We start from the raw sequence: 24,772 nt of genomic DNA on the forward strand, positions 1-24,772 counted from the left end.
ACCATAATGTTCTGCAAGAATCATAATGGAAACACTGTTTTCAAAGTTAATATTCTTTAATCCTATCAGCCTGACAGCACAAAAACACAGCCCAAGAACAAGTATCTTGTAACTGGTGTAGGATTTAAACACAGGCATGCATCTACAGAAACAACATCTCATACAGCCAAGTACAAGCATGGATGAGAAGCCAGTGCTTCCCACAGTACAAAATCTGAAACAGGGATCTAGCCAGGAGATCAAACAGCAAATCCCCATAATTTCAGATTCCCTACTAATAGATGTGTCCAGTACACAAATTTCCTGGCATATCAGGGCCCATGATACCACTGGACTGGCAATAAAACATATTACTAGGATGTCAGGGAAGTCCTTTAAGTAACAAAAACAAGACAAAAAAGCAAACAAGTAAAAACTGAACTGCCTCCCCAGTACTCAGATAGCAGTTTTCACAAACAACAGTATACAAAGATTGTCCCTGTAAAAAAAAACAAAAAAAAAAAAAGAAAAAGAAATTGATTCATCTTATTCTTGATTCCTCAATCAGGTAACAATTCTACATGTTGGTATCAAAAATGGTATTTGTTTGGTATTTGATTTGATTACATTTATTTGATGTTTGGTATTTGTTACAACCCAACATTGACTTTCCTTGGAGTAAATATGTGCACAGAAAGTCACTGTCCATGCCAGTAGGACAAAAAAAAAAAATCCAGACCCCTACTTTCTTAGGGGTCTGCTGGGGGTGTGTTCTGTCCCCATGTGTCAGAGCTGGGGCAGTTCTCTGCTGTTCTTGGGGCAGTTTTCTTGATCTCTCCCCCAGCCAATCCTCCCTGCAGGAGATCTCTGCTGTCCATGGCCACTGAGTGTCCCTGCAGGGCTGATCCAATTCCAGCATCCCATGGGGAGATGCTGCGCCCAGGGCAGGAGCCAAGCATTCCTACCTGGATCCAATGGGAGCCTGGCACAGCACAGCAGCCTTTGCCCAGGGCATTGCCAGAGGAGCAGCTTCTGCTGCCCTGCATGGCCAGAGGGAGCCCAGGCCCATCTGCAGCAGCCCTGGAGCTGCAGAGGAAAACTCCCCCCTTGTGCAGGATCCCTGCTCCAGCAGAGCCACAGCTGGCACTGCAGGAGGGCTGAGCCCCCATGGGATGGGGCTGTGCCACCCCCTGACACACAGGGGACAGGGACTGCTCTGATTCTATCAATGGTTTGTTTTCTTTTTTGTACTATTGCATTTGTATTTTTAATTTCCCTAGTACAGAACTGTTAGTCCTAATCCCATATCTTTGCCTGAGAGCCCCATAATTCAAAATTACAATAATTCAGAGGGAGGGGGTTTACATTTTCCATTTTAAGGGAAGCTCTTGTCTTCCTTAACAGACATCTGGCTTTTTCAAACTAAGACACCTACCACAAACAACTGACCTTGAGACAGAGCCTCCAAGATAATTTCATGTAGAAGCAAAAGTATTTTTGGGAGTAAAGTCTTTCTGTTACACACCAAATGCAGTTGTTTTCCAAGCAGTATTTAACTTGACAACAACAACTTGACAGTTTCTTAAACTCCTCCTCAGACTGATTCTTTTATCATACCATACCTCTGACCTCCATCTTATCTCTTTCTCTAGGCAAATAAATTTGTTATTCATTAGGCAGTATCCATCACCAACAGTTTCCTAAATGAGTGCATCAATGCTCCCCTAAATCATCATTGAATCTTTGAAACCTATCCCTAAAAACACTGTCTTCTGTGAATGAATCAATGAATCAAGTTTTTTGAACACAAAAGTTCCACTGTTTTACTGTAAAAATTAATTAAACAAAAACCACACCCTAGAGGTACTTTAAACAGTACAAAAATAATGCAGATGTAATTTTAAGTCATTATGGCACAGATGGGTTCTTCTGTCTATTAAATCAAAGTGATATAAAATAGCTACATGAAAAAATACTATCTTGTCAAAACTGTGCATCTGCTTTAGTAAAGCATGAGGTGATCTCAAGAACCAGGACCACCTGAGCTGACATAAGTACTTCTCTATCTGTTCACTGCCCTCCTCAGTTCTTCCTGAGTGGAAAAAAAGTTTGGAGGAGAGGATACAAAGCAAAATTAACACACACACTAGGAAATGCAGATGTATTATAAGGGCAGACTGTCTAATACTGCTTATTGTACTAGTTTTCATATTATCTAAGAAAACATGAACACTTCCAGCCATTGTAGAAATAACACTACAAACAAGACCACTGTTACTGCTCATTTTACAGCTTGATTTGCATTAGCCAATATAATTGTAGCATGCAGCCATGATAGACAGAATTTTGCTCCCAAAATTATTAGTATTATGCAATACACATTATGCAGATTGTGACATACAAAAATAAAACATTGAAACTTACAGTATTCCATAAAATCCGTCTTAAAATCTTCCCTAGAGTTGACAAAGGCTTTTCCTCTCTCAGTTCCAACAACAAAAACATTTCTTGCAAATACACCAATACAGGCAATTTCTGCCTTGGATTTGGAAAGTTCTTTACACTATAAAAAGAAAAAAATAAAAAGCTTTTATTACCATAGTGAAGATACAGTTAATAAAAATGTTTGTGATATCATGTAAAACAGTTATTATACTGCTGCCAGCATCCACCCTTCAGAGGGTACTGTGAGCAACATAACATCAGCCAGTAGCAAAGCACAATTTACACATCTGGAATGCTTTTTATCACAAACCTTAAAAGCATTGTAGATTCATTAGCAAATTAAGACTTTGTATACACTCAGAGATTGCATTGTTTTTAATTAAAACCATTTATGCCATTAATCCATGTTAAATTACCACTTCCATGTTAATCACACTGAGTGTCTTACTCCAACTTTCAACAAAGCATACAGAAGTTTTGTGTATTCCCAGCACACTTGTCACACACCATCCTCTGCTCAGAAAGGTGTGGCTGCAAGCAGGATGGCTCCCTGTAGTCTGCCCTGTCCTGTCTGCTGGGCCCAGCCCCAGGTGAGTGCCCCCTGAATGGAAGGATTGCACCATCCCTGCAAACACCTACATATGTTCTGCCAGGAGAAATCTCTGGCAAGAATTAAGGCAGGAAGCCCATGGAGAGAACAAGAAGCCAAGAAAACTGGTGAGATGACCAAGTAGTAATCACAGAAGGTCAGTCTCTCCTAGGAACTAAATCAGAGTTTGTTACAACCTATAAAAACACTAACAGCTCAGCATGGGAGGAGAAAGTAACACAAAGACGTTAAGAGGCAATGGGATAAAAGACTTGCAATATATTGTCTTATAATCATTCCTCTCGAAGCTTCACTGCTAAAAAGAAAACTCTCACTTATCATTTAAAAATCCCAACTTTAAATAAACAAATCTTGGACAGTGCCTCAGTTTCAAGGAAATGGGACAGGCATTTCCACTCACATAAACACATTTCCACTCAACCACAAACCCCACCACACAGTTTAATACCTTCTAAAAAACAGATGACATGCCAACAAGAAGTGTTTTCTGAACAAGTTTTGTTGAGTTTCTACAGCAGCTGAAGACAAGGCATTAGCCTCAAAACCATTTATTCACTCTACACTACATATGACAAAGACCAGAACATACTCGTGCCTTTCAACCACACTGTACCAAAGCAATCAACAAATATTTCCCATTTATTTGACAAAATAATTTTTAAAACAACCACACCACAACAAGAAACAAGATCACTGATAGCATGATTTATCACAAGCAAAGATGCAATTACAGCTGGTTGGACAACACACATTACAAATACAACAATCCACCTTCCCTGCTGCCCAGTGGGAAGCAATCTGCTGATGTAATCCTGCAAATACCAAGACACATTTTTCATGCCAAAACTTAACTTCTTTACTAACCATTGACTCAAGTCCTGACATGAGGAATGTAACCACCATTCTGCTTTCCAAGGATTCCTCATCATGGATGGATGTTGTTGGTCCAAGAATTTGAGCCATTTTCCTCCTGTAAAACAAAAGGAAAAAACCTTTTCAGATACATACAACAGTGAAAAAAAAATAAAACCTCTCTTATGCAAGCAAAGAAAAAAATAAATTCAAAATCCCATAGAACACAGCCCACTGCACACAAGCAACTAAACAAATAGGTAAATTAACAGGAGAAAGTGTATGCTCTTCTTTTCATGCTTCCTGCTGTTTCATCCAAAGCTGGAGCTAAACATAAGATAAAATGTTGTATCATGATCTGGCCAAAAACTATCTGTGCCCAGAAAAATGCATTTTAACTGATTAGCTGAATTTACATTGATTTTTCTTTCTTAGCATGCCTAAATAAACACAGCAACAAACACTGGCATTAACAAACAAATGGCAAGGTATAATTATGACACAGGTATGAGAGCAACCTTCCCTTATAACTATGATAGCCTAGCTCAAAACAATCACCACCCTGCCCCAAAATCACAACCTGAAGACTACAGTATCAATAACCAAAATGTGACTTTCTTATTTGCATATTTTTCAGTTGTAGGATTAACTCAAAACTGAGTAGTCTCAAGTAAGGTGCTAAAATTAATTACTAAATTTCAGCACCCCTTCTTCCTGCAGGTCATTCAGGAGATTTTCGACTTATTTAAAACATAAGTAATAATCAAGATTTGTTTATGCTTCTGTTGGCAAAATTGTTGATACAACACTGATATGTGAGAATGAAGTTTCAGCAGCTTCTAAGAGCACATTTTTCTAAAGTACTTTATAAGCATTTGTATCCCACAATAAACTTGGATTCTTTGCCCATCACACTGAGTCCCCATCTCTCTCTCTTCACTGCCAATAGTGGCTTTTCTTTATCCTGGAACTGATCAAACCTGCTCTGGACTGAAAACCCAGGAGAACACTGGGAGCTCACACCTGCAGCCCACCAGGGCCAGGACGTGGCATTTTCCAGTGCATAAGAGACTGAGGGAGCCGAGCTATCCCCCATGACAAAGACTTTCTGAATTTGCCACGTCTTCAGAACAGTCAGAGGTTTTACCGTTTAATATTATTCATTTTTTATGCTTGTGAATACTTTGCTTGTTAAATAAACTATTTTTTCTACTTTTCCCCAAGGGAATCTTTACCTGAACCACTAGTGGGAGAGGTTTGAGTCTGCTTTCTGGAGGGACCTTTTTGGAGCTTCCTCCCAAATTTGCCCTAAACCAGGACAAATACATTTTTTGGCGCCCAACGTGCGGCTTGAGAAAGTGGAAAAACCTTGTATTGCTTGCATTTTGGTTGTACTTATTCTGAATTGGAATAAAGCAGTCAGTAGCCATATTGCTTGAATTGATAATGTCTCTCTGGGTGGAAGCTTTCATGTATCTCTGCTCCTCAGATTTTTTTGAGTTTTTAATACCTTTCTGGCCCCTAGGTTTATTTTCTTATCTGGAGATAGTTTCCAGTATTGTCCCTACATAGTTTTTACAGTAGAGAGGCACAGATTAGAACAGCTATTTTGCTTGGCATGGTGATATTTATTTATAGGGAGTTTGGAAAGGTACTGGAGTTTGTTCCAGATCAGTATATACACATATGTATATCTAAATTTAAAATTATACATATATATTTATTTATGTATATGTGTCTCAGTTTGAAAGACATGTGTCTGCCAAGGAAGGTGGGAACCTCCCTTGGCATGGAGAGCATGACCCTCCTTCCATCCAAATTATTATAACTCTGAAATTAAGGAGCTTTCAGGCAAAGATATGGGAAAAGCAGTATCAGTTCCTTACTAGTATATATGTGTATAACGAGGCAGACAAGCAAACACAGCAGCAGCAAGAAGCAGAAAGCACAAACCCAGCCCAGCCTTGTCCGGGCTGCAGAGAGGAGGGCGCCCGCTCCTTTGGTGCAGTTCCGGGCACGGCCAGCAGGGGCGCTGCTGGCTCCCGGCGGGCAGGGCGGGTGCGGGGTTATTGCCTCTGAAATACTGAGCACGCTAAGGACAGGAAATTTCCTGTTTACATGCTCTACCTTATATACATACTCATTAATTTTCCCAGATAAACATATATATGGTAACATTTTCCCCCAAATCATTAACATTTTTTTCTACCCTTTATGCATGCATTTTCCTGTCCTGGGGGTCTTTTTGGTGGCCCCAAAGTCATACTGAGCACTCAATGAACTGGTACAAGTTGGCACAGCAGGCTGGCTGTGTTCCAGTTCTTCTTACAGAATGAGCATTGTGCAGTTCCAGCACATCCAACAGCACTGATCCAGCATCGAGTCACAAGAAAGAAGCAGCATTTTGGTAGAGGAGGATGAGGCAGGGGGGGAGAGTTCATCACACAGCTGAGACCTTCCCAAAACCAAGGATAACTAATTCCATTTTTTTCTAGGTAATTTCATGGTAGTGAGCACCGTGACTTTTTAGTCAGCCTACATGACCTCTGATACTATTAAGAGCAATTAAAAGAGTAAAACACAATTCCAGCAGCTGCTATTTGAAGTGTCCTAGTGCAGCACCTAGGCATTCATACATTACAAGGGAATCATGTAAACAAAATGAAATATTAATCACAGCACACCTGACCATCTGATAATTCCTGTCTTTACCAGTATAATTTTATTTACTTAGTCAACATGATGATCAGCCTAAGAATTACTTTAGTTCTATGTATCCATCAACACACAGAATATTTGAGAAGTGAATTAATTTAATCTAAACTCTACTGACACATTTTTCAGAGAGAGAAATTGCTGTCCTCACCAGTGCAAGCCATTACTTTGTATTTCTATACTGCAACGGTCACGTACAGCAAACTAAAGACTCAGATTTAAAAACAAACAAAACTTTTTAAATTTTTCTCACAAAGAGCTAATCCAACACTAAGCATCCATTCACATTCCATCACCTTGGGGAAAAAAAAAATCATCTGGTCAGTTTTCAGATGCGGGCACCTTTGCATGGTGGCTTCATGCAGTCAAGCACCCTGTGTCACCTCACTGGAGTACTGCTGCCTGCCACAGCACACACCAGGGCACTGACTGGGAAACCAATCATCCCACCACTCCTCAGCAGTAATCAACCTCCTCCACTTGGTCACTTTGTTGTATTTGCCCAATTATCCCACTAGCAAAAAAACCAAAGAATATTAGAGGTAGCAGCAGTTTTAATTGAACAGCTTAGAAAATATGTAAAATCGGATACACTTGAAATATTGACAATATAATTTGGTTAAAATAAGGGGTAATTTCGTTCCAATAATAGCGCATAAGCAAAACAAAATAACCGTGTGGGGTACAGAGTGCAGGGTCCTTGGACCCCTGCCACTCATGTACGAGCTTGTCAAGCTAAAATTCCCCCTTATATGCCATGTGTCAATGCCATCTCCTCCCAGTTTTGATTCATAACACTCCTACCTCTGCCCTCATCACAACCTTTACCACACAGGCTCCACCACTCTTTTTGGTGGTCGCATCACCTTTTTGGGGTCGTCTCTGATGAAGGCTCTCCTCTTCCTCTATGTCCTTCAACTCACCCTTGGGTTACACATGTGCACCAAGCTAGTACAATGTAAGCCAAAACTAACATAATACTACATTTAAGCATCAAAGCAATAAATCTCTTATAACTAGCATTTTCCTGGGACCCAGCCAGATTTTCCTTTCTTTCTGTTAATTTTTAGTAACTGTTATCTCTTGCTTTTTTCTACCTTGAACATCTGCAGGAAAAGGGGGGATGGAACCTCTCCTCTCCCTTTCTTTCTTGGCATTACACTTTTAAACTGTTTTATTATTTCCAAATATTAATTACTGAATCCATATTAATTACTGTTTCAATTTCGTCAGCACGAATCATACCTATTTACCACAACTTCATTCCTTCTGCAGCTCTCTCCCTTGTTCTTATTATTACATTGAACCAAACGAACCAGAACACTGATTTCCATGGAACTAATTACATGTGCTCTTCCTCGCATTAAAGGAAGAACATTGGTCAATCCTATTGCGTGGGTCTCTTCACCCAGAAAGAATAGTCCAGGGACCAGAAATAAAAGTCAACTCAACAAGCCAGAGTTTGGCAATGTGTCAGAAAATTACAAATATACAATCTTTTCAGAGGAACACAAGCTTCGATCAAACTTCTATGAAAAGTTTTCATGTCCTGATGGATAGGGAAAAACTGTGGTACCTCAGTTGTCCCTAGGGCCCCCTATACTAGGCTGCTTAGGAGACAAACTTTTATGCCATCTAACTTACATAACAGAATTTCAAGTCTATTTTTTTAGTTTAGTTACTGTTTCCTTTAAAATACTTTACTGGATTTTGTTATCTTAAATGTGAAGTTTAAGTTAAACAAGCAGAAAAGAATACGAGATATATTTACAAAAGGAGTCTAAAAGTTGTTCCACATTGTGAGATACTGACTGAAAGACTTGTACAGTGACAACTCAGCTAAAAGATTAGCTTGCAGGGGCAGCTGCACTCATGAAATAGTCACCATGCAGATGTTTCTCTCAAGCACTTCACATATCAAACCTTGGGTAGAAGAAGACTGCAAACATGCAAACAAAAATCTGGCTACCCAAAATATTTTGTGATTGAAAACATTGTTGTGAAGCCAAGAGAGGCTAATGAGGGTATATGTCCATGTAAGTGTACAATTATATGCCAACCTCTCTTCAACACCAGGCTAACAGGCTTCTGCAGCAATTCTTTGTTGTCAGCTGCAGCTGTTCTTTGCTGGTGGCTGTGTTGTTGCACACAGGGACAACTGATAGGGGAAACTTGTATGTTTATGAAAATTCACAATTTTAGAAGCATAAAATGTACTTAGGTGGGTGGAGGAAAACAGAAATATATATAGATTAGTTAGCAAGTTTGCAAAAAGTGCAGAACAAGGCTTGTAACAGGAATGCAACCTGTTTCGTAGAAACAACTTGTAACAGAACACAAAAGAACATAGTTGCTATGTAAAGACCATAAAAATAAGAAAACCCAGTAAAGCAAGACTCAGGTATTACTGAAACCCATAAAGCAGAACCCAAATCAGCCAAGACCAGGCTCCTGGCTTTGGCCAAGACAAAGTGACCTGGGAGAAAGTCAAACCTCCTGCACTTGTGCAGAAGAAGTCAAGCAACAAACACCGAGAAAGAAGATCCTACTTCATCAAGAAGACCCTTGCCCAAGACCCCCAGAGGGCATGGCACCACAGAAAACTATAATATGAAGTGTAAGGAGGCAGAATGGGCAGGGAGGCGTGGGCTTGGGAGATCAATGTGTATTTAAACCTGAAACTTGTCTCACCAGGTACACATGTATGGAGCAAATATGCCCCACGTGTCCCACCTAGTAATAACATACCTGCTTTACAATTCTAAGTGTAAAGTCCTTATTCACCAACTCACCACTAAGATGATTAGACAGATGGAACAACTCACCTATGAGGAAAGGCTGAAAGAATATATTTTTGCATAAATAATAATAGCAAAATAAAGGGCTAGACCGACCTTTGTTCCCAACTGGATGCAAAAGGGAACTTAGTAACTGCAGATAAGGAAAAGGTGGAAGTGCTCAACGCCTTCTTTGCCTCAGTTTTTAGTGGGAAGATGGCTCATCCTCAGGACAACTGTCCTCCTGGGTTGGTAGGTGGTGTCAGGGAGCAGAATGATCCAGGAGGAGACCATCAGAGGACTGCTGAGCCACTTGGATGTTCATAAATCTATGGGCCCAGATGGGATCCACCCCAGGGTGATGAGGGAGCTGGCAGACGAGTTTGCAAAGCTGCTCTCTATCCTTTACCAGCAGTCCTGGCTCACTGATGAGGTTCCAGACAACTGGAAGCTGGCCAATGTGACACCCATTTACAAACAGAATGGGAAGGAAGATTCTGGTCATTATAGGCCAGTTAGTCTGATCTCAGCACCCGGTGAGACAATGGAACAGTTTGAGCATCATATTGAGCAGCATCACACAGCACTTACAGGATGGCCAGGGTATCAGACCCAGCCAGCACGGCTTTAGGAGGATAGGTCATATTTGACCAACCTGGTCTCTTTTCATGACCAGGTGACCCTCCTGGTGGACGCAGGAAAGGCTGTGGATGTTGTGTACCCTGACTCCAGCAAGGCCTTTGGCACTGTCTCCCCCAGCACACTCCTGGAAAAGCTGCAGCCCATGGCTGGGACAGGAGCCCTCTGTGCTGGGCTCAGACCTGGCTGGATGGGCCAGAGAGTGGTGGTGAGCAGTGCTGCATCCAGCTGGGGCCAGGCACCAGTGGTGTCCCTCAGGGCTCTGTGCTGGGACCAGCTCTGATCAATGTTTTTATTGACGACATGGATGAGGGGATTGAGTCTTTCATTAGTAAATCTGCAGGTGACACCAAGCTGGGAGCATGTGTCGATCTGTTGGAAGGTAGGAGGGCTCTGCAGAGAGACTGGAACGGTTGGAGGGATGGGCAGAGTCCAATAGGATGCAGTTTAATAAATCCAAGTGCCCAGTCCTGCATTTTGGCCACAATCACTCCCTGCAATGCTCTGGGCTGGGGATGGTGTGGCTGGACAGTGCCCAGGCAGAAAGGGACCTGGCGGTGCTGGTCAACAGCGACTGACCATGAGCCAGCAGAGTGCCCTGGGGGCTCAGAAGGCAAATGGCTCCTGCCTGGATCAGGAATGGTGTGGCCAGCAGGAGCAGGGAGGTCATTCTGCCCCTGCACTGGGCACTGCTGAGGGCACACCTGGAGTGCTGTGTCCAGTTCTGGCCCCTCAGCTTGGGAAGGACCTTGAGACGCTCGAGCGCGTCCAGAGGAGGCAACGAGGCTGGAGAGGGGCTGGGAACACAAACCCTGTGAGGAGCCACTGAGGGAGCTGGGGGTGCTCAGCCTGGAGAAAAGGAGGCTCAGGGGTGACCTCATCACTCTACAACTCCCTGAAAGGTGCCTGTGCTCAGCTGGGGTTGGGCTCTCTCTCCAGGCAGCACTGACAGACCCAGAGGACACAGCCTTAAACTGCACCAAGAGGAATACAGGTTGGATATTAGGAAAAGTTTTTTACGGAAAGGGTGATAAAATACTAGAATGGTCTGCCCAGGGAGGTGGTGGAATCACTGCCCCTGGATGTGTTTAAAAAAGGACTGGATGTGGCACTGGGTGCCATGGTTCAGTTGACATGTTAGGTCATGAGTTAGACTCTCTGATCTTGAAGGTCTCTTCCAACATTGTGATTCTGTCATTGGGATTGGTCAGTCTGGAGAAAAGAAGGCCTCAAGATGACCAAACTGTGGCCTTCCAGAACCTGGAGGTAGCCTACAAAAGACCTAGCCAGGGAATTTGAACAAGGGCCTGGAGAGACAGGACCAGGAGGAAGGGCTTCACACTAACAGAGGCCAGGGTTAGACTGGATATTTTAAGGATGGTAATGCTTATATAAATAGCTTGAGTTATAAGATATCAACATAACACAATCTAGCTATATAATCTGATATCAATGTAACCTGAATCATAGCTTTTTGTATCCATATAACCTGATACAAATAATCTTCTATACAATGTAACGGCTAGTAAATGGTTAACTAGTTGCTGAAGAATTAATAGGCAAAAAAGAAGAAAAAACTCACCAGGTAGATAGCTTTAGAGATAGACAAGCATAGTGCTAATGAGAAATCAGCAAATGTAAAGCAAATTAGCCATGAAACAAAGCATTTAGGACCAGACAGGGCAAACAACACCATGACTGCACATGCTCCAAAGACAAAGTTGAAAAGTTCAGGTGTGAAGAAGACCTTGGAAGCCTTCATCAAAGACCCTCTGTAAAAAAAACATTTTTATGATTCGTGTCAATTGGAAATGGAATCAGCAAATGCTCGTATCTGCTGTGTCAAAAATGGATGCGTTCCCTGGAATAACTACAAAAAACGGTTTTGGAACTTTCTGACCAAATAGCCAAATAAAGCATCAAACAAGAAAATAGAAGAAGTATAGTAAAGAGATGAAGCAGCCAAACAACTGATGCTTAGAATAAAAGAGAGGAAGTTGCGGTACAGCTGAGGGATATTGTGACAAAGTGACTAAATGTTTATGTATAATAAAAAGCTTGATACATTTGTATCAGACTAAAATTATGTAGAAGACACCAGTGAAAGGCCTCCCTCCAGATGACCACAAGAAGGACAGGAAGCCAAGGACCACCTGGAAAGATGAAATTGCTGATCCCAGCTTATTGATATTTGCTGATTCGGACTAACACAAGAGCGATGGAAAATGCTTTGCAGACTTAAAAACAGTATATATATTTTGTCAAAATTGTAAGTGGCATGTGCCGTTTATGGAGCAGTGACTCCCCAGCCACCTAGCGCCACTTGCTAGCTTTCTTTAAAATAAGATAAAAAACAGAATTCAGTTTGGCTATTGAAATTTTACATCACCCCGACGACCCCCGAACTGGGGACACGCATGGGTAGCACAAACAAACCATCTAATAACCATGAGTTCATACTATGCAAATTACTTCCGGCGTGCATATCACGTTGTTATGTTAGTAACACTAAGCAATACTTACTGTATAAACACGCCACAGCACTTGCCAAGGGTGGGTGAGTTAGCCGGAGAAACCCCGCTCACCACGGGCAGGCCGGGCCAGGCTCCACCACTGCCATTTACAGCCCTGGCTCCGCCCCTTCCCTTCCGCGCCGACGGCCGCCGCCACGCGCACGGCTCGGGCATGCGCGCGCCGCCCCGCCAGCCAATGGGAGGCGGCGGAGCGGTGACAGCGCCCCCTCCTGCCCGCGGCGGAGCGAGCGCACCCCCCCAAGCGAGCCGCGGCCGCGGCCGCCGAGCCCCCCCTCAGCCCCTCACAGCGCCGCTGCCACCGGGACCGCGCGTCACGCTCCGTCCCTCGCCCCACCCCGCCGGCCCCGGGCCCGCCTCCCACTCACCCGCGCCGGGCGCAGGTAGCCCGGTTCCTGTGGCTGGAGACGCCGCACGGCTACGGGAGGAGCGCCGGGGCAGCGGGGGTTTTTCCGCGGGCTCTCGGCGCTGCCCGAGCGGCCCCGCTCCTCGCGCGCGGTGTCGGGGCGACCCCAGCGCCGCGCCGGGCGGGGGACGATTGGCTCGCGCAGCCGCGGCCGCGCAGGCGCTCGCGGGGGCCGCCGGGAAGCGCAGTCTGCGGGCCGCAGCTCCCGCCGGGCGGCGCGCCGGGGGCACGGGCCGGGCGTGCCCTCCGCGCCCTCCCTGCGGGCCCCGCCGGCACCCGGGGGGCACTGGGGCCTCGGCACATGCCGCTGTTCGCTCCGAGCGGCCACGCTGGACACCCAGAACTGCCTCCAGAACCAGCGATGGGAGCAACAGCCTCCGCCAGCAGGGAGCCCTGCTTAGGGTTAGTCATGACCTTCAGAGCAAAGCAGGCTTTTATTTCGTTTTCAAAGGCGTTAAGCATAGTGAATGCTTATCTATGAGATCTTTTTTCCTGGCTAAAAAGAGTCAAGTGTTTTGTCTGACATCGCTGTTCCTTTTCTTTGAATTTAGGTTCAATGTAGTAAATGTGGATGGAAAGTTTTCCATTCAAAGCAAAATGCTGTACTTCATAATTTGATCCCCATTGAAAATACTGCAGCAAAAACCAAGAGATTTTAAATCAAACGACCACGTTCATAAATAACATTATTTACAGTATGTAGACTCCCAAAACTGCTGATGTATTTTCAAAATGTTCACAGTGTGTTTTAGAGTTGGTCAAGAGTAACCACCAAACACTGCATCTTTAAGTAAATCTCATTTGTAAAGAAATAGAAGCATTTAGCTTCCTCCTAGTTGTAATAAATAGCAAGAAATCCATCTGGGGAATAAAGCTCAGAAGCTGGGAAAGGGCCCTGCAGGATATGCTTTGGCCATTCTAGTAGCATCACTGGAGGCTGTGGACTTGTACAAATCAAATACCCAGCTGCAAACACTGCCCAGAGTATCCTAAACAGCTGTTCTGAGTGATTCAAGAGATCATGGCTTTTGTGGTTCCTTGTCACTGTTCAGCTGGACATAACTGTCCTCATCATTTACATTGTGGGAGACAGAAGCCTTCTGCAGCAGCCTAGAAACACAAATCCCAAGCCCCAACCACCAAAACACTTCAAAACCCTAAAGAGGTTACAAATCATTGCCACCTTAACTGAAACCAGTAGATTTCGCCCTGCAGTACTTGGATGGTTCCTTTTTACAGACTCTGTGCAGGGGAAGGCATAGCTGCTGGTGAAGAACTTCAGCACAAAGAGCACCAGATCTTTCTAAGCAGCCACAACTCTTTACTACATCAATTTGCCAGTTCCCTTGCTGTTTAGATGGCATTTTCAGCAGAAGGCATCCATAACTTCATGCTGCACTATACCTTCACACTGGCATCTTCCAGTTCAGTTGCACCTTACTGCACACACAGCTGATACTGACCATTTCATACAGATTTAGACGTCACACGTACACCCTGCTCAAAAGTTACTCAAGCAAATCCTTCTGGAAGACCAGAGGAGTTTACTTGCCGATGAAATGGAAGCCCACTGCCAGGAGATCATTCACAGGTTGTGTCCAGACTGTTGCTCTGCAAGCATGGATTGTTCTGGGGGTGGAGAAGATGCCTTTTGATTACAAATCACAATCATTATTCATTTTGAGAGTTATATGTGCCAGCTGCTTCCTGCTGGTAAAATCATTATTGCTATGACATGGATCCTCAGAAGAGTGGAAATTTGGTATTTCTCCAGGTCAGGATTCTTCCCAGTCTTCTGTATCCCTCTTTGTGAATCAACACATACAGGTAACCAAGGATAACCATCAAACCACAGCTGAAATGCAAAGAGTAGATTTATTTCATTACCTTGCTAATAACACCTTGTGGAAGGCACATGGGGACACAGGCTTTATTTGGCATAGTTCACTCTAGCAGACATTGGAGGGGTGCTGTCTGCCTCTCCAAAACAAAAGGGTTTGCATGTTTTTGACAGAGGATGAGCAACATTAAGCATGATAAATGGAGTTTTCTCGCATTCCCAGCTGCAAAATCACTTTGATCAAAACTATTCTCTCCTACTCACCAAACCTTCCAGTTTTTACCCTTTCCTCCCAACACACTCTCTATACCCTCCTCCAGCCACATGAGCTATGAAGCTAAATAAAATTAACTGAAGTCATAGAGTTAAGTCAGACTTAATGTGGAATAGTGTTTATCCAGCGTGATTGCAAGATGACTAACTGAAAAAATAGGTTTTTTAAGACTTCTAAATCTATCAGAAATGTTTGCTGTATGCTGAATCAATGTTCATACTAGAAGTAACTTATATGTTTTTAGCAGATGGAGTAATTAACAAGTGTAATATATTACCATAATAATTGCTGCATCAGTTCAGAGCCTGGAAATTAAGAACTTACTTCTAGAAAAGATGTTCAGTGTAATACACAGCCTCAATGGAGTTTTGATGTCAGATTCTTGAACCAAGTATAATATATATATAAAACACCTGACTAATTAATCTTAGTATTCTTTCTAGATTTAAAATCCAAGAACGAGCCTCCTGGAAGAAAATGTTTTGATCTAAATTCCTTGGTTTAAAGTATTTAGAATCACTTTGCTTTTCTACTTCTACTAGTTAGCCAGCTGGGCTTCAACAACAGATTGAAAGAGGTTTTCATGTAACTGACTTGTGTACTGTAGCTCTTCTAAAAAAAGAGGAAAACATTTAAAAATAATTTACCTTTTGTGCGAGAGGGTTACAGTGACAGTAAATACGCATTTTTCCAAAGTTCACAAATAAAACCCCTCAACTTAACATGCTATCCAAAACTGCAGGCATTAGGAATATGTCATAGGGACCCCTAGGGGCATTTTCTTCAAGCTAAAAAAGAAACTGCCACTTTGAAAATCCAGCAAATTTGTGTGGTGAGATGCTTCAAAGAGCATACTGGTTAACAGGGATATTAAAATCATTCATGGCTGCTGAGTAATTATTCATGTCTCTAAGCATTGCTGCTGTGATAAATGGATACGATTCGCTAACTAAATTGTAACTATATCAATATAAAATAAAGGAAAAGTATATGTGATTAGTGTTACAAAGCAGATGGGCCCCTTTGCAGATGTGACATGTGAAAAACAGGATACAGGATGTGGTATTGAGATAAGCAAGATCCCAAAACAGAATTGGCCTTAGAATGAACAAAGCTGGGACAATTCCAAGTATATGCTTGATTATATTTAACATACTTGATTTTATTCATTTATATAAAAAAATTGCTGCTCAATTAAAATTGCTGCTAAATTCAATTTTGTTGTTTTTTAGACATATAGAACTTCATAACACAGTTTGTGATTCACAAATTTTCCTCCAGCCACACCAGCCAGGGACCAAGTGTGTCTAAAATGAAAGCCAAAAAGGGCTGTACACAAGCTGGCAGAGCAGGAGAGGTCCCAGCCACCACCAGGCTTAGATGGCCCTGCAGAGGATCCTAGGCAGGAGACAGAGGGACGGGAGCAACTGGAGTGCCTGAAAATCACATTTAATAATGGAAAATAAAACGTGCACTAACAATCAATGCGCAACAAAACATAATCATACATTGTATAGAGATGCTCCAGAAGACCTCGAAATGAGGCAAACACAACCTTATATAGACATTATCTGAGGGCAGGGAACCAATGAACAGAGAGAATCAGAAACAATACCTTATATGGAACACAGGATTACCCAATCAGAGGGTGGGGTTCAGAACATTACCTTATATGGAATGACTTAATCTACATAACTGTTCCCATCCTTCCTCTTTTTTCACCCTAACTTCACTAGATGTTTCCTGTCTTAGCCTCACAGGGCCTAATATTGTTACCTTGTGTGGCCAGCCCACAGCCTGTCCTTTCCAGGATGGACTGCCACATCTCCCCCTTTTAGTTTTTCTTAAAAAAATTAAAAAGATCTCAAGGTCTTCTATAGTATCTTTCGGCAAACAACTTAAATTTAGCAAGACTAGCATAAATAACTCCTTAAACAAAAACAAATCTTGGTATAATTATTGTCAAGTAAATAAAATTTTTAACAGGCAACCTAACATAAACACAATCACTTCTATAACCTACATGAACAATTCTATTTTAATCAACAAGAACAGTTGCCTTAGTGAACCTTTAACTTTTAAACTGTTTTACCTGACAATGTGTAATATTTGTAAAAGTAATGATGAAAAGCAACAACAGAGAAATTGGTATTAATGATAAGTATTTTTATAGCTACTGCCGATTTGTAAACTGCTGATATTTTTGAGTTAAGAATGAAATGTGGTAATTATTCAATGGCTTAAAGTAATAATATGGTTTTGGGAAGTGATTAAGATTAAAATCTTAGGGAATGTATACAACTAATTAAGATTGGCATCTGACAATAAAAGATAAATAAAATCATTAAGCTGAATTAAGAAGACAGACGAGAACTACACCACTACAGAAACAGAAATATTGAATAAAATAAACATTTGGAGGGAAATGAAAACCACAATTTTCATATAAGGAAATTGTATAAAATGTGTTGAAGTAATTGCTATACAAATGCACAAAATAATTGATTAAATAATTGCAAGGTTTGATAACTCTATGGGATAAACTTAACTACTACTTTAAAGTATATTAAGTAAACCTGTGGACTCAAATGGTAAAAAGATAAATAAGAACTAGAACTACTTTGCTAGGTTGTTACTAAAGGTATACTAAGTGACAACTAAGATATAACGGAAGGTATAATTGTTGCACTTTGTGTAATCGAAATCATATAAAAATTGATTAGTGCAATGTATGAAATTAACTATTTACATTTCTTAAATTGAAAACTGGACAATATAACAATATATTGTCCAAAAATAAAAGCTGTTCAATTTGTTGAAATAGACTCAATTAACTATGTTTAAATCAAAATTTAAACACTATAAATAAAATACTATCAAATTTATACAGCTCAATTAAATCATTTAAAGTCTAAAAAATGAAGACGCTTCATCTACCTGACACTTGTAATAAAATTTTTTGGTTGTTAAGCTAATCTAAAAATCTAATAGTTTTGTTGAGACAATAATTATGTTTTTCAACATTGAGTGGTGTTGATGTCGCTGATGCCAGGGTGTTATTTGCTAAAGTTGGTAGATGATATAAAGGCTGAAAAGATATAGTTGCCACTAGGTATTGCCTAGTAATATCTGAAGAGCTTCAGGTGGTAGGTTTGGGAAGCTGATAGGCAGAATGGTGATGTTGTTTTACTAATTTTCTTTTTCGCGTGACGTTGTCAGTGCTTGGATCTCCACCTTGGCTTTGTTGCTGCTCAGGTCGGTGACGCCATTTTGTAGGATGGTGTTCTTGTTAAGATGGTGGCTTGGGAGGATGTAGGAGAATGGCTGGAAGAGGAGGAGGGAGGAGGAGGTGGAGTGGCAGGAAGAGGAGGGTCTGGTGGGTCCAAGATGGTATGACCATTACCATCCTGGACCGATGGAGAAGAAGGAGTAGGAAGACACAAGATGACAGAGGACAGTAGCTCATCCGTGCCTCATGGCGGGTTCCATCTCATATCTTACTCACGGGAGCAAGGGAGAAGGAGTAGGGGACAGCGCTGTCTCAGTTTAGGTAGAGGTGGTAGTGGCTAAGATCACGTGGAAGGCAGGGGCATGTGAGGTGCCACGGAGTCTCTTTTTGTAAAGTTTTGTTCCCACCAAGTCCCAGAAATCAACGTAAAGTTGTTAGTAGCTGAGGAATTGGGGAAACTACAGAAGACCCACTTCAAAATCACTTTTAGTGCACATTTCTGAACTTCCTTCCTATGATTAGCCAAAAGTATTTTTAACCGTCCATATATATCCCTCTGCTGGTTAGACATTCTCAAAAACATTTCACTCCCTCCGATTCAGCAATGGGCCAATGTCCCCCCTGTCCCTCTGGCTCATCTGCAGTCCATCACAGGAATCCTCACCTCTTCAGTCAAGGCAAGGCCAATTTCCTGTCGCCCCTAGTCCACCATAGTCCAACACCTTCGGAGGGACAACCTCTCAGTCAGCACCGCTGCTGATCCAATCCCAACAGCACCCTGAATATCAGTGTCCCTGTTCGGGCGCCACTTGTTACATTGCATCTGAGGAATGCAGCTTTTGAACTGGACTAGCCAGGAGCTGTGTAGCAAAATAAAAAGGGACAGGAATGACCGGAGTGCCCTGAATATCAAAGTTTAATAATGGAAAATAAAAGGTGCACTGTGATGGTGTTCACAGGGGTTTTCGGATGAGGGAAGCGACAAAGGATCTGACTTCATGTTTCAAAAGGTTTGATTTATTATTTTATGATAGATATATTACATTAAAACTATACTAAAAGAACAGAAGAAAAGGTCTCATCAGAAGGCCAGCTAAGCTAAGAATAGAAAGGAATGATAACAAAGGCAGCTGTCTCAGACTCTCTGTCCGAGCCAGCTGGCTGTGATTGGCCATGAATTATAAACATCCAAGATGGGCCAATCCCAGATCCACCTGTTGCATTCCACAGCAGTAGATAACCATTGTTTACATTTTGTTCCTGAGGCCTCTCAGCTTCTCAGGAGGAAAAAATCCTAAGGAAAGGATTTTCATGAAAAGATGTCTGCGACAGTGCACTAACAGTTATATTATAATATGCAACAAAACATAATCCATACATTGTGTAGAGCTGCTCCAGAAGACCTTGAAATGAGGCAAGCACAACCTCATATAGACATTACCAGAGGACAGGGAACCAGTGAACAGAGAGAATCAGAAACAATACCTTATATGGAACACAAGATTACCTAATCAGAATGTAAGAAAGTGACCTCCACCACTGGACAGCGAGGAAGGACGTACAAGGCTCTAGGAAGGGGTAGAGATATGAAAGGCAGAGCATCCGTTTTGAAGATGAGCCATGTGGCTGGTAGTCATGGGGGAGGGCTCCCAGCGCTGTAATTTTTCCTTATTTGGTCTTTTTGTTGTATTTTTTATTTGTATTTTTAAAATTTTCAAAAGTGAATGGTTGTTTCTCATAAGGTGCAGGCAGCAACACCTGTGAATCTGAGCGTGAGACAGCTGGACTGTACATTGAACAAAAGACTTTGGTACTCTGCTGGCAGCTTCTCCATTAAGCCAGTGTCCATAAAGAAGACAGAGGAGTCCTGCAACTTTATTTGAATAAAGGGAGAGAGGCCTTGGGTGCTTTCTCACTTGAGGTCTTGGAGGGCACAGCTTCCTTTTATCCTAAACTCCCAGTGCCATGTTGCCTTCTTCCTTTCCCCATTGGCCGAGGTACTAGGAAGACACAACCTTCCTGAACCATCTACCATGTATGCCTCCTTGAATCTGTCATTTTTCCCCAAAATTCAGAAACTCAAGCTTGTGCAGACCCACTTGACTGTTTCAGGAGTCAGGCTGTCTGGGCTCTGCAACAATCCTGCTGCTTGAACTTGGTAGAGACATTAGGACCCATTTCAAAGCCATTAACACCCATGCCTTCACCCACAGAATTGTTTGTAAAGACACTAGCACACATCTTCCCTAGCAGGGTAGACTTCAAGGGCAGCACTGAACCCTGGAGCTGGAGCTGCCAAGCCTTGCCACAACTGGGATGGAGCCTCTCACAACCCTTCAGCCTCCATTTGATAAGCTTTAGCCTTGGATAAGCAACTTGCTTTAAGCTGTCAAGGCCACAAAGAGCTACAGGTAATGTCTGTGCAGCCATGCTTGCTTTGTGCACTGCTAGAAGGGTCTGGATACTGCAGGAAGGAATGGGTTGCAATGACTCCTGGAAAACAGTCCAAAACTGCATTCTTGGTTGCAGCTAAGACGTAGTCTTACTTTGGCAACAGCTGAACTCTTCAAAAATAAAAATAAATTAAAAAAAAAAAAAAAAACAAAAAAAAAAAAAAAAAAAAAAAAAAACAAGCCAAAACTACTCAAAGAGGGAAGCAAGACCTCATTCTTGGCTGCATTATTACTTTCCCAGCCTTTCCCTAAAGCTGGTGGAAGTAGGGTCCTCTAGAGACACCCTCTGGCCATGCTGCCTGCTGAGCTGCATCTCACAACCTGGGATTGCTCTGGAACATGTTGCAAAGGGATTCCTCAAAAATGCATTCAGTCTTCTAAATAAAAGCACAGATGCTGTTTATGCTGTTCTTTAGTGTCTCGGTGCACTATATTTTTAAAAAATTATTTGAATCAAAGCTCTCATTCTTTAATTAAACTTCATTTAGTTGCCATCTGCCTGGGATCAAAATGGCTTCATGTTTTGCAACTCTTAATGAGGATTGTTATTGCATTTGTAAACACATAAACACCACCCCCAGCCCCCTCCGAAATACCAAAGAGTTTGAAAGGTGATAAATGAGAAACAGGGCTCAAGCGTTAAGATCTGCATCTTCACTCATCTAATTGTAATTGCCGGGAAAATTAATCCACAAACACCAGAGGTCTATGTCATAAAAGCAGACAGAAGTGTACTGTAACTTTATTTGAATAAAGGGAGAGGACATGATGCATTTCCCCTGGGGTCTCTCAAATTTTTGGAGGACACAGCCCCCTTTTTCTCCTCATTTCCTGACTGCATGTCCCTCTCTCTTTCCCCATTGCCTGAGGTACTTGAGAGGTACAGACTTCCTGAAACACCTAAGACCCCCTTCTAATGTAAACCCCACCACTTTGTCTTTTCCTTGCGTCACTCAGTGGAATTTCTTGTGGAATTTCTTATGGAGTTTGGAGTTCTTCCCATTATTTCTTTCATCTCTCAGTATCCAATTTTATTTCTCGGGAGACCTACAGTTTGTAAAGACAAATCTCTCATTCCATTTATCAATCAATGGAAATCCCTCCCATTGTTTATTTTATCTCTCAGTATCTAGCTTTATTTACCAGCAGACCCACAGTTTGTTTCGAAAGACAAGTCCCTCATTCCTTTCATAATGGAGTGGCTCCAATTCAGCAATTCCCATAATCACATCATACACAAAACCCATGTGTAGAAATACTTCACCACTGCAGGATCAAGATTAGGGAAGCTGTGAGAGTTAAAGCTGAGGGAAACTAGTAATTAAGTGCAATCTGACTTTTCTTCAAAGTAGGTCAGTATTTCTGGGTCACAATGTTACTCTTAAGCTTTGATTCATTCTTTCAACTTTCCTGCTCCACTGAGGTCTCCATAGAGTGTGCAAGTCTCACTTCACCCCTACTGTTTTATTTGGCCTTTGCTCTATTTCAGCAATGAAGTGTGAACCTCTGTCTGATGACATTCCCACTGGTAGTCCAGACCTCAGGATAATTTCTTTGAACAAAATCTTTACTACCTTGCCAGCTTTGTTGGTGCGGCAAGGAAAAGCTTCTCGCCATCCTGAAAAAGCATCTACTGGTACCCATTTTGTGGAGAAACCTCTGCAAAGTCTATTTGCCAATAGTCTCCTGGTCAATTGCCTTTCTAGACACAGTCCCAAGTGCAGGCTGCCTAACCTAATGTGTCTTCTTCTTTAAACAGGTTGGACACTTATTAACAATGCTTTTATAATACCGAAACATGAGGTTCCAATACTTCTACCACAGGGTCTATTCCCCCGTGAGCAACCTTCTGTTGTTTCTCTGCCATTTTCTTCATAAGGTGTTGGGGAATTATTATGTGTTTGCTGGGTGTAATTCACCATCCTTCAGTACTCTTTTCAGCATCTAACAATTTTGCCAATTTCTCATCTTCAGCCTGGTAATCAGCAGCCTCCTTGTCCAAATCCTGGTACTTCTTAGGCAAGAACAACAGGATGTCCCCACTGACAACCTCCTTGGCTGATTTTTCAGCCAGGCCATTTCCAATATTTACTGGCATCTCTCTGAATTGATGAGCTTTACAATGCATTACTGCCACCTTTTGAGGTACCTGCCCCCCTTCTAACAACCTCTGTATTATTTTTCTATGTTTCACAGGAGATCCCTGAAAAGTTCATAGCTCCCTCTCTTTCCACGAGTTCATGTAGACCTCTCCAAAAGTAAATTTCGAATCAGTCCATATAATTACAGTCTGATCCTGTGAGAGACACGATGCTCTGGTCCAACGCAATCAGCTCTGCTTTCTGAGCTGATATGTTGGGGGTCAGAGCTTTGGCCTCTGTTACCTTGTGCTGAGTTACCACCACATTCCCAGCTTTTCGGATTCCATTTTCCACAAAGCTGGTCCATGAAGCTTCTTCTTCCATGAAGAGGTCCCAGTTGGCTTCAGAGATCTCTCCTCTCCTCTCTTGAAAACCCAGTGTTCATGAAGGAGAGAGATGAGTCCTGCAACTTTATTTGAATAAAGGGAGAGAGGCCACCTTGGCACACACACCCACAAGGGTTCTGTCTCTCTCAGGTTTCTGGGGCACACCCTCCTTTTATCCTAAACTCCTGGCCACATGTTGCCTTCTTCCTTTCCCCATTGGCCAACACACTGGGAAGGTACAGCCTTCCCAAACTCCTTACCACATGTTGCCCCCTTGAACCTGGTTTTACCCCGAAGTTCAGAAACCCAAGCTTGTGCAGACCCACTTGACAGTTTCAGGAGTCAGGCTGTCTGGGCTCTGCAACAATCCTGCTGCTTTAAGGCAGTAGAGATATTAAGACCCATTTCAAAGCCATTAACACCCATAGAATTGTTTGTAAAGAGGTTAGCACACATCTTCCCTGTCAATCCCCTCTCTTAGTATTTTTTAATTTGTCTTTACAAACTCTAGGCATTATTAACTTAAACTTTTTTTACAACCTGGCATGATATAAAGATTAACTCTAGAAACATCCCCTCCCAACTTTTCTGCATCTGGCCCCTGCAAGAGGTGCGGCAAGTAAATACATAGAAATAGAAAACAGCAAACACAGTGAATGAAGAAGACATTAACAGCTCATATTAGCCTGCTAATCACTAGAGATCCTTGTTGATGATCCATGGCTACTGATGACTGATGAGGCCTCCCATCCTTTTCCTCCTGCTGAGAAGTCCAGATCTCTGGGGTTTTAGAGACCTTGATTGAAATATGATGGACCCATCTGTGTTCAGCTCTCCTGACTGCTGTTCCTGCAGTCCTGGTTGGATGTTATGAACAGCAAAGTCCAAAGGCAGCATCTGTGCTAACTGGGCTTTCTGTCAATGAGATTTCAAGAGACACAGTGTCCTGGACATGTAGTGGTATATATCTTCCCTCTCCCTGACACATTGAAAATTAATTCCAAGGGGAATGATTTCCTCAGGGTTTGGCTCTTAATTTTGCCCCAGCTAATGGCAAAAACTATGCCCATGGCTTCTTAGTTTCTGTCAGCAGTTTCAAAGGTGTTTCTTTCTTTGTCCATTCATCCTTTCTGCTTGACCTGAATTCTCAGGGTGCCAGGGGGTATGGAGGTCCACTGAAGTCTCAAAGCAGCCATAATTCCTTGAAGGATCCCCCTGTAAAATGAGCTCCCCTGTCCAAGTCCATTGTGCCTCCACAATCTCATACTCTGGAATTACTTGTTCCAAAAAATACTTTAATAACTGACACAGTAGTTGCTGATGTGGCCAGAAACGCCTCTGGTCACCCTGCCAGCTGGCATCCTGTTATGAGTAGAAAAGCTGCCCATTTTTTTAAAGGTTGCAGAGTTCACAGGTTGAGCCAGTTGCTGCCAAGGTGGAGTCCTACCTGTTTGTTGTTGTAATCACCTGTTGTTAATAGTTTTTCGTTAACTACCTGTTGTTGATGGTTAGGAATTCCCTTTTTTGTCAAGTGGCACCCTGCTGCTTCCTGGAG

The 24,772-nt window shown here is 42.4% G+C and overlaps 1 protein-coding gene across 1 annotated transcript in view; it reads right to left on the minus strand.

Annotated features, from left to right (window-relative positions):
• Positions 1 to 13,043, minus strand: part of GTF2I (general transcription factor IIi) — a 72,381-nt gene extending 59,338 nt beyond the window's left edge. Inside the window, exons 1-3 of the mRNA XM_036395021.2 lie at positions 12,917 to 13,043; positions 3,899 to 4,004; positions 2,404 to 2,542 (exon numbers count right to left, since the gene is read on the minus strand). Coding sequence (XP_036250914.1) covers positions 2,404 to 2,542; positions 3,899 to 3,997 — 238 coding nt within the window. The 5' untranslated portion in view covers positions 3,998 to 4,004; positions 12,917 to 13,043. The remainder of the gene's footprint in view (positions 1 to 2,403; positions 2,543 to 3,898; positions 4,005 to 12,916) is intronic.
• Positions 13,044 to 24,772: the final 11,729 nt, after the last annotated feature.

The sequence above is a fragment of the Molothrus ater genome, chromosome 21 (assembly GCF_012460135.2).
Source record: "Molothrus ater isolate BHLD 08-10-18 breed brown headed cowbird chromosome 21, BPBGC_Mater_1.1, whole genome shotgun sequence".
Taxonomy (NCBI): Eukaryota; Metazoa; Chordata; class Aves; order Passeriformes; family Icteridae; genus Molothrus; species Molothrus ater.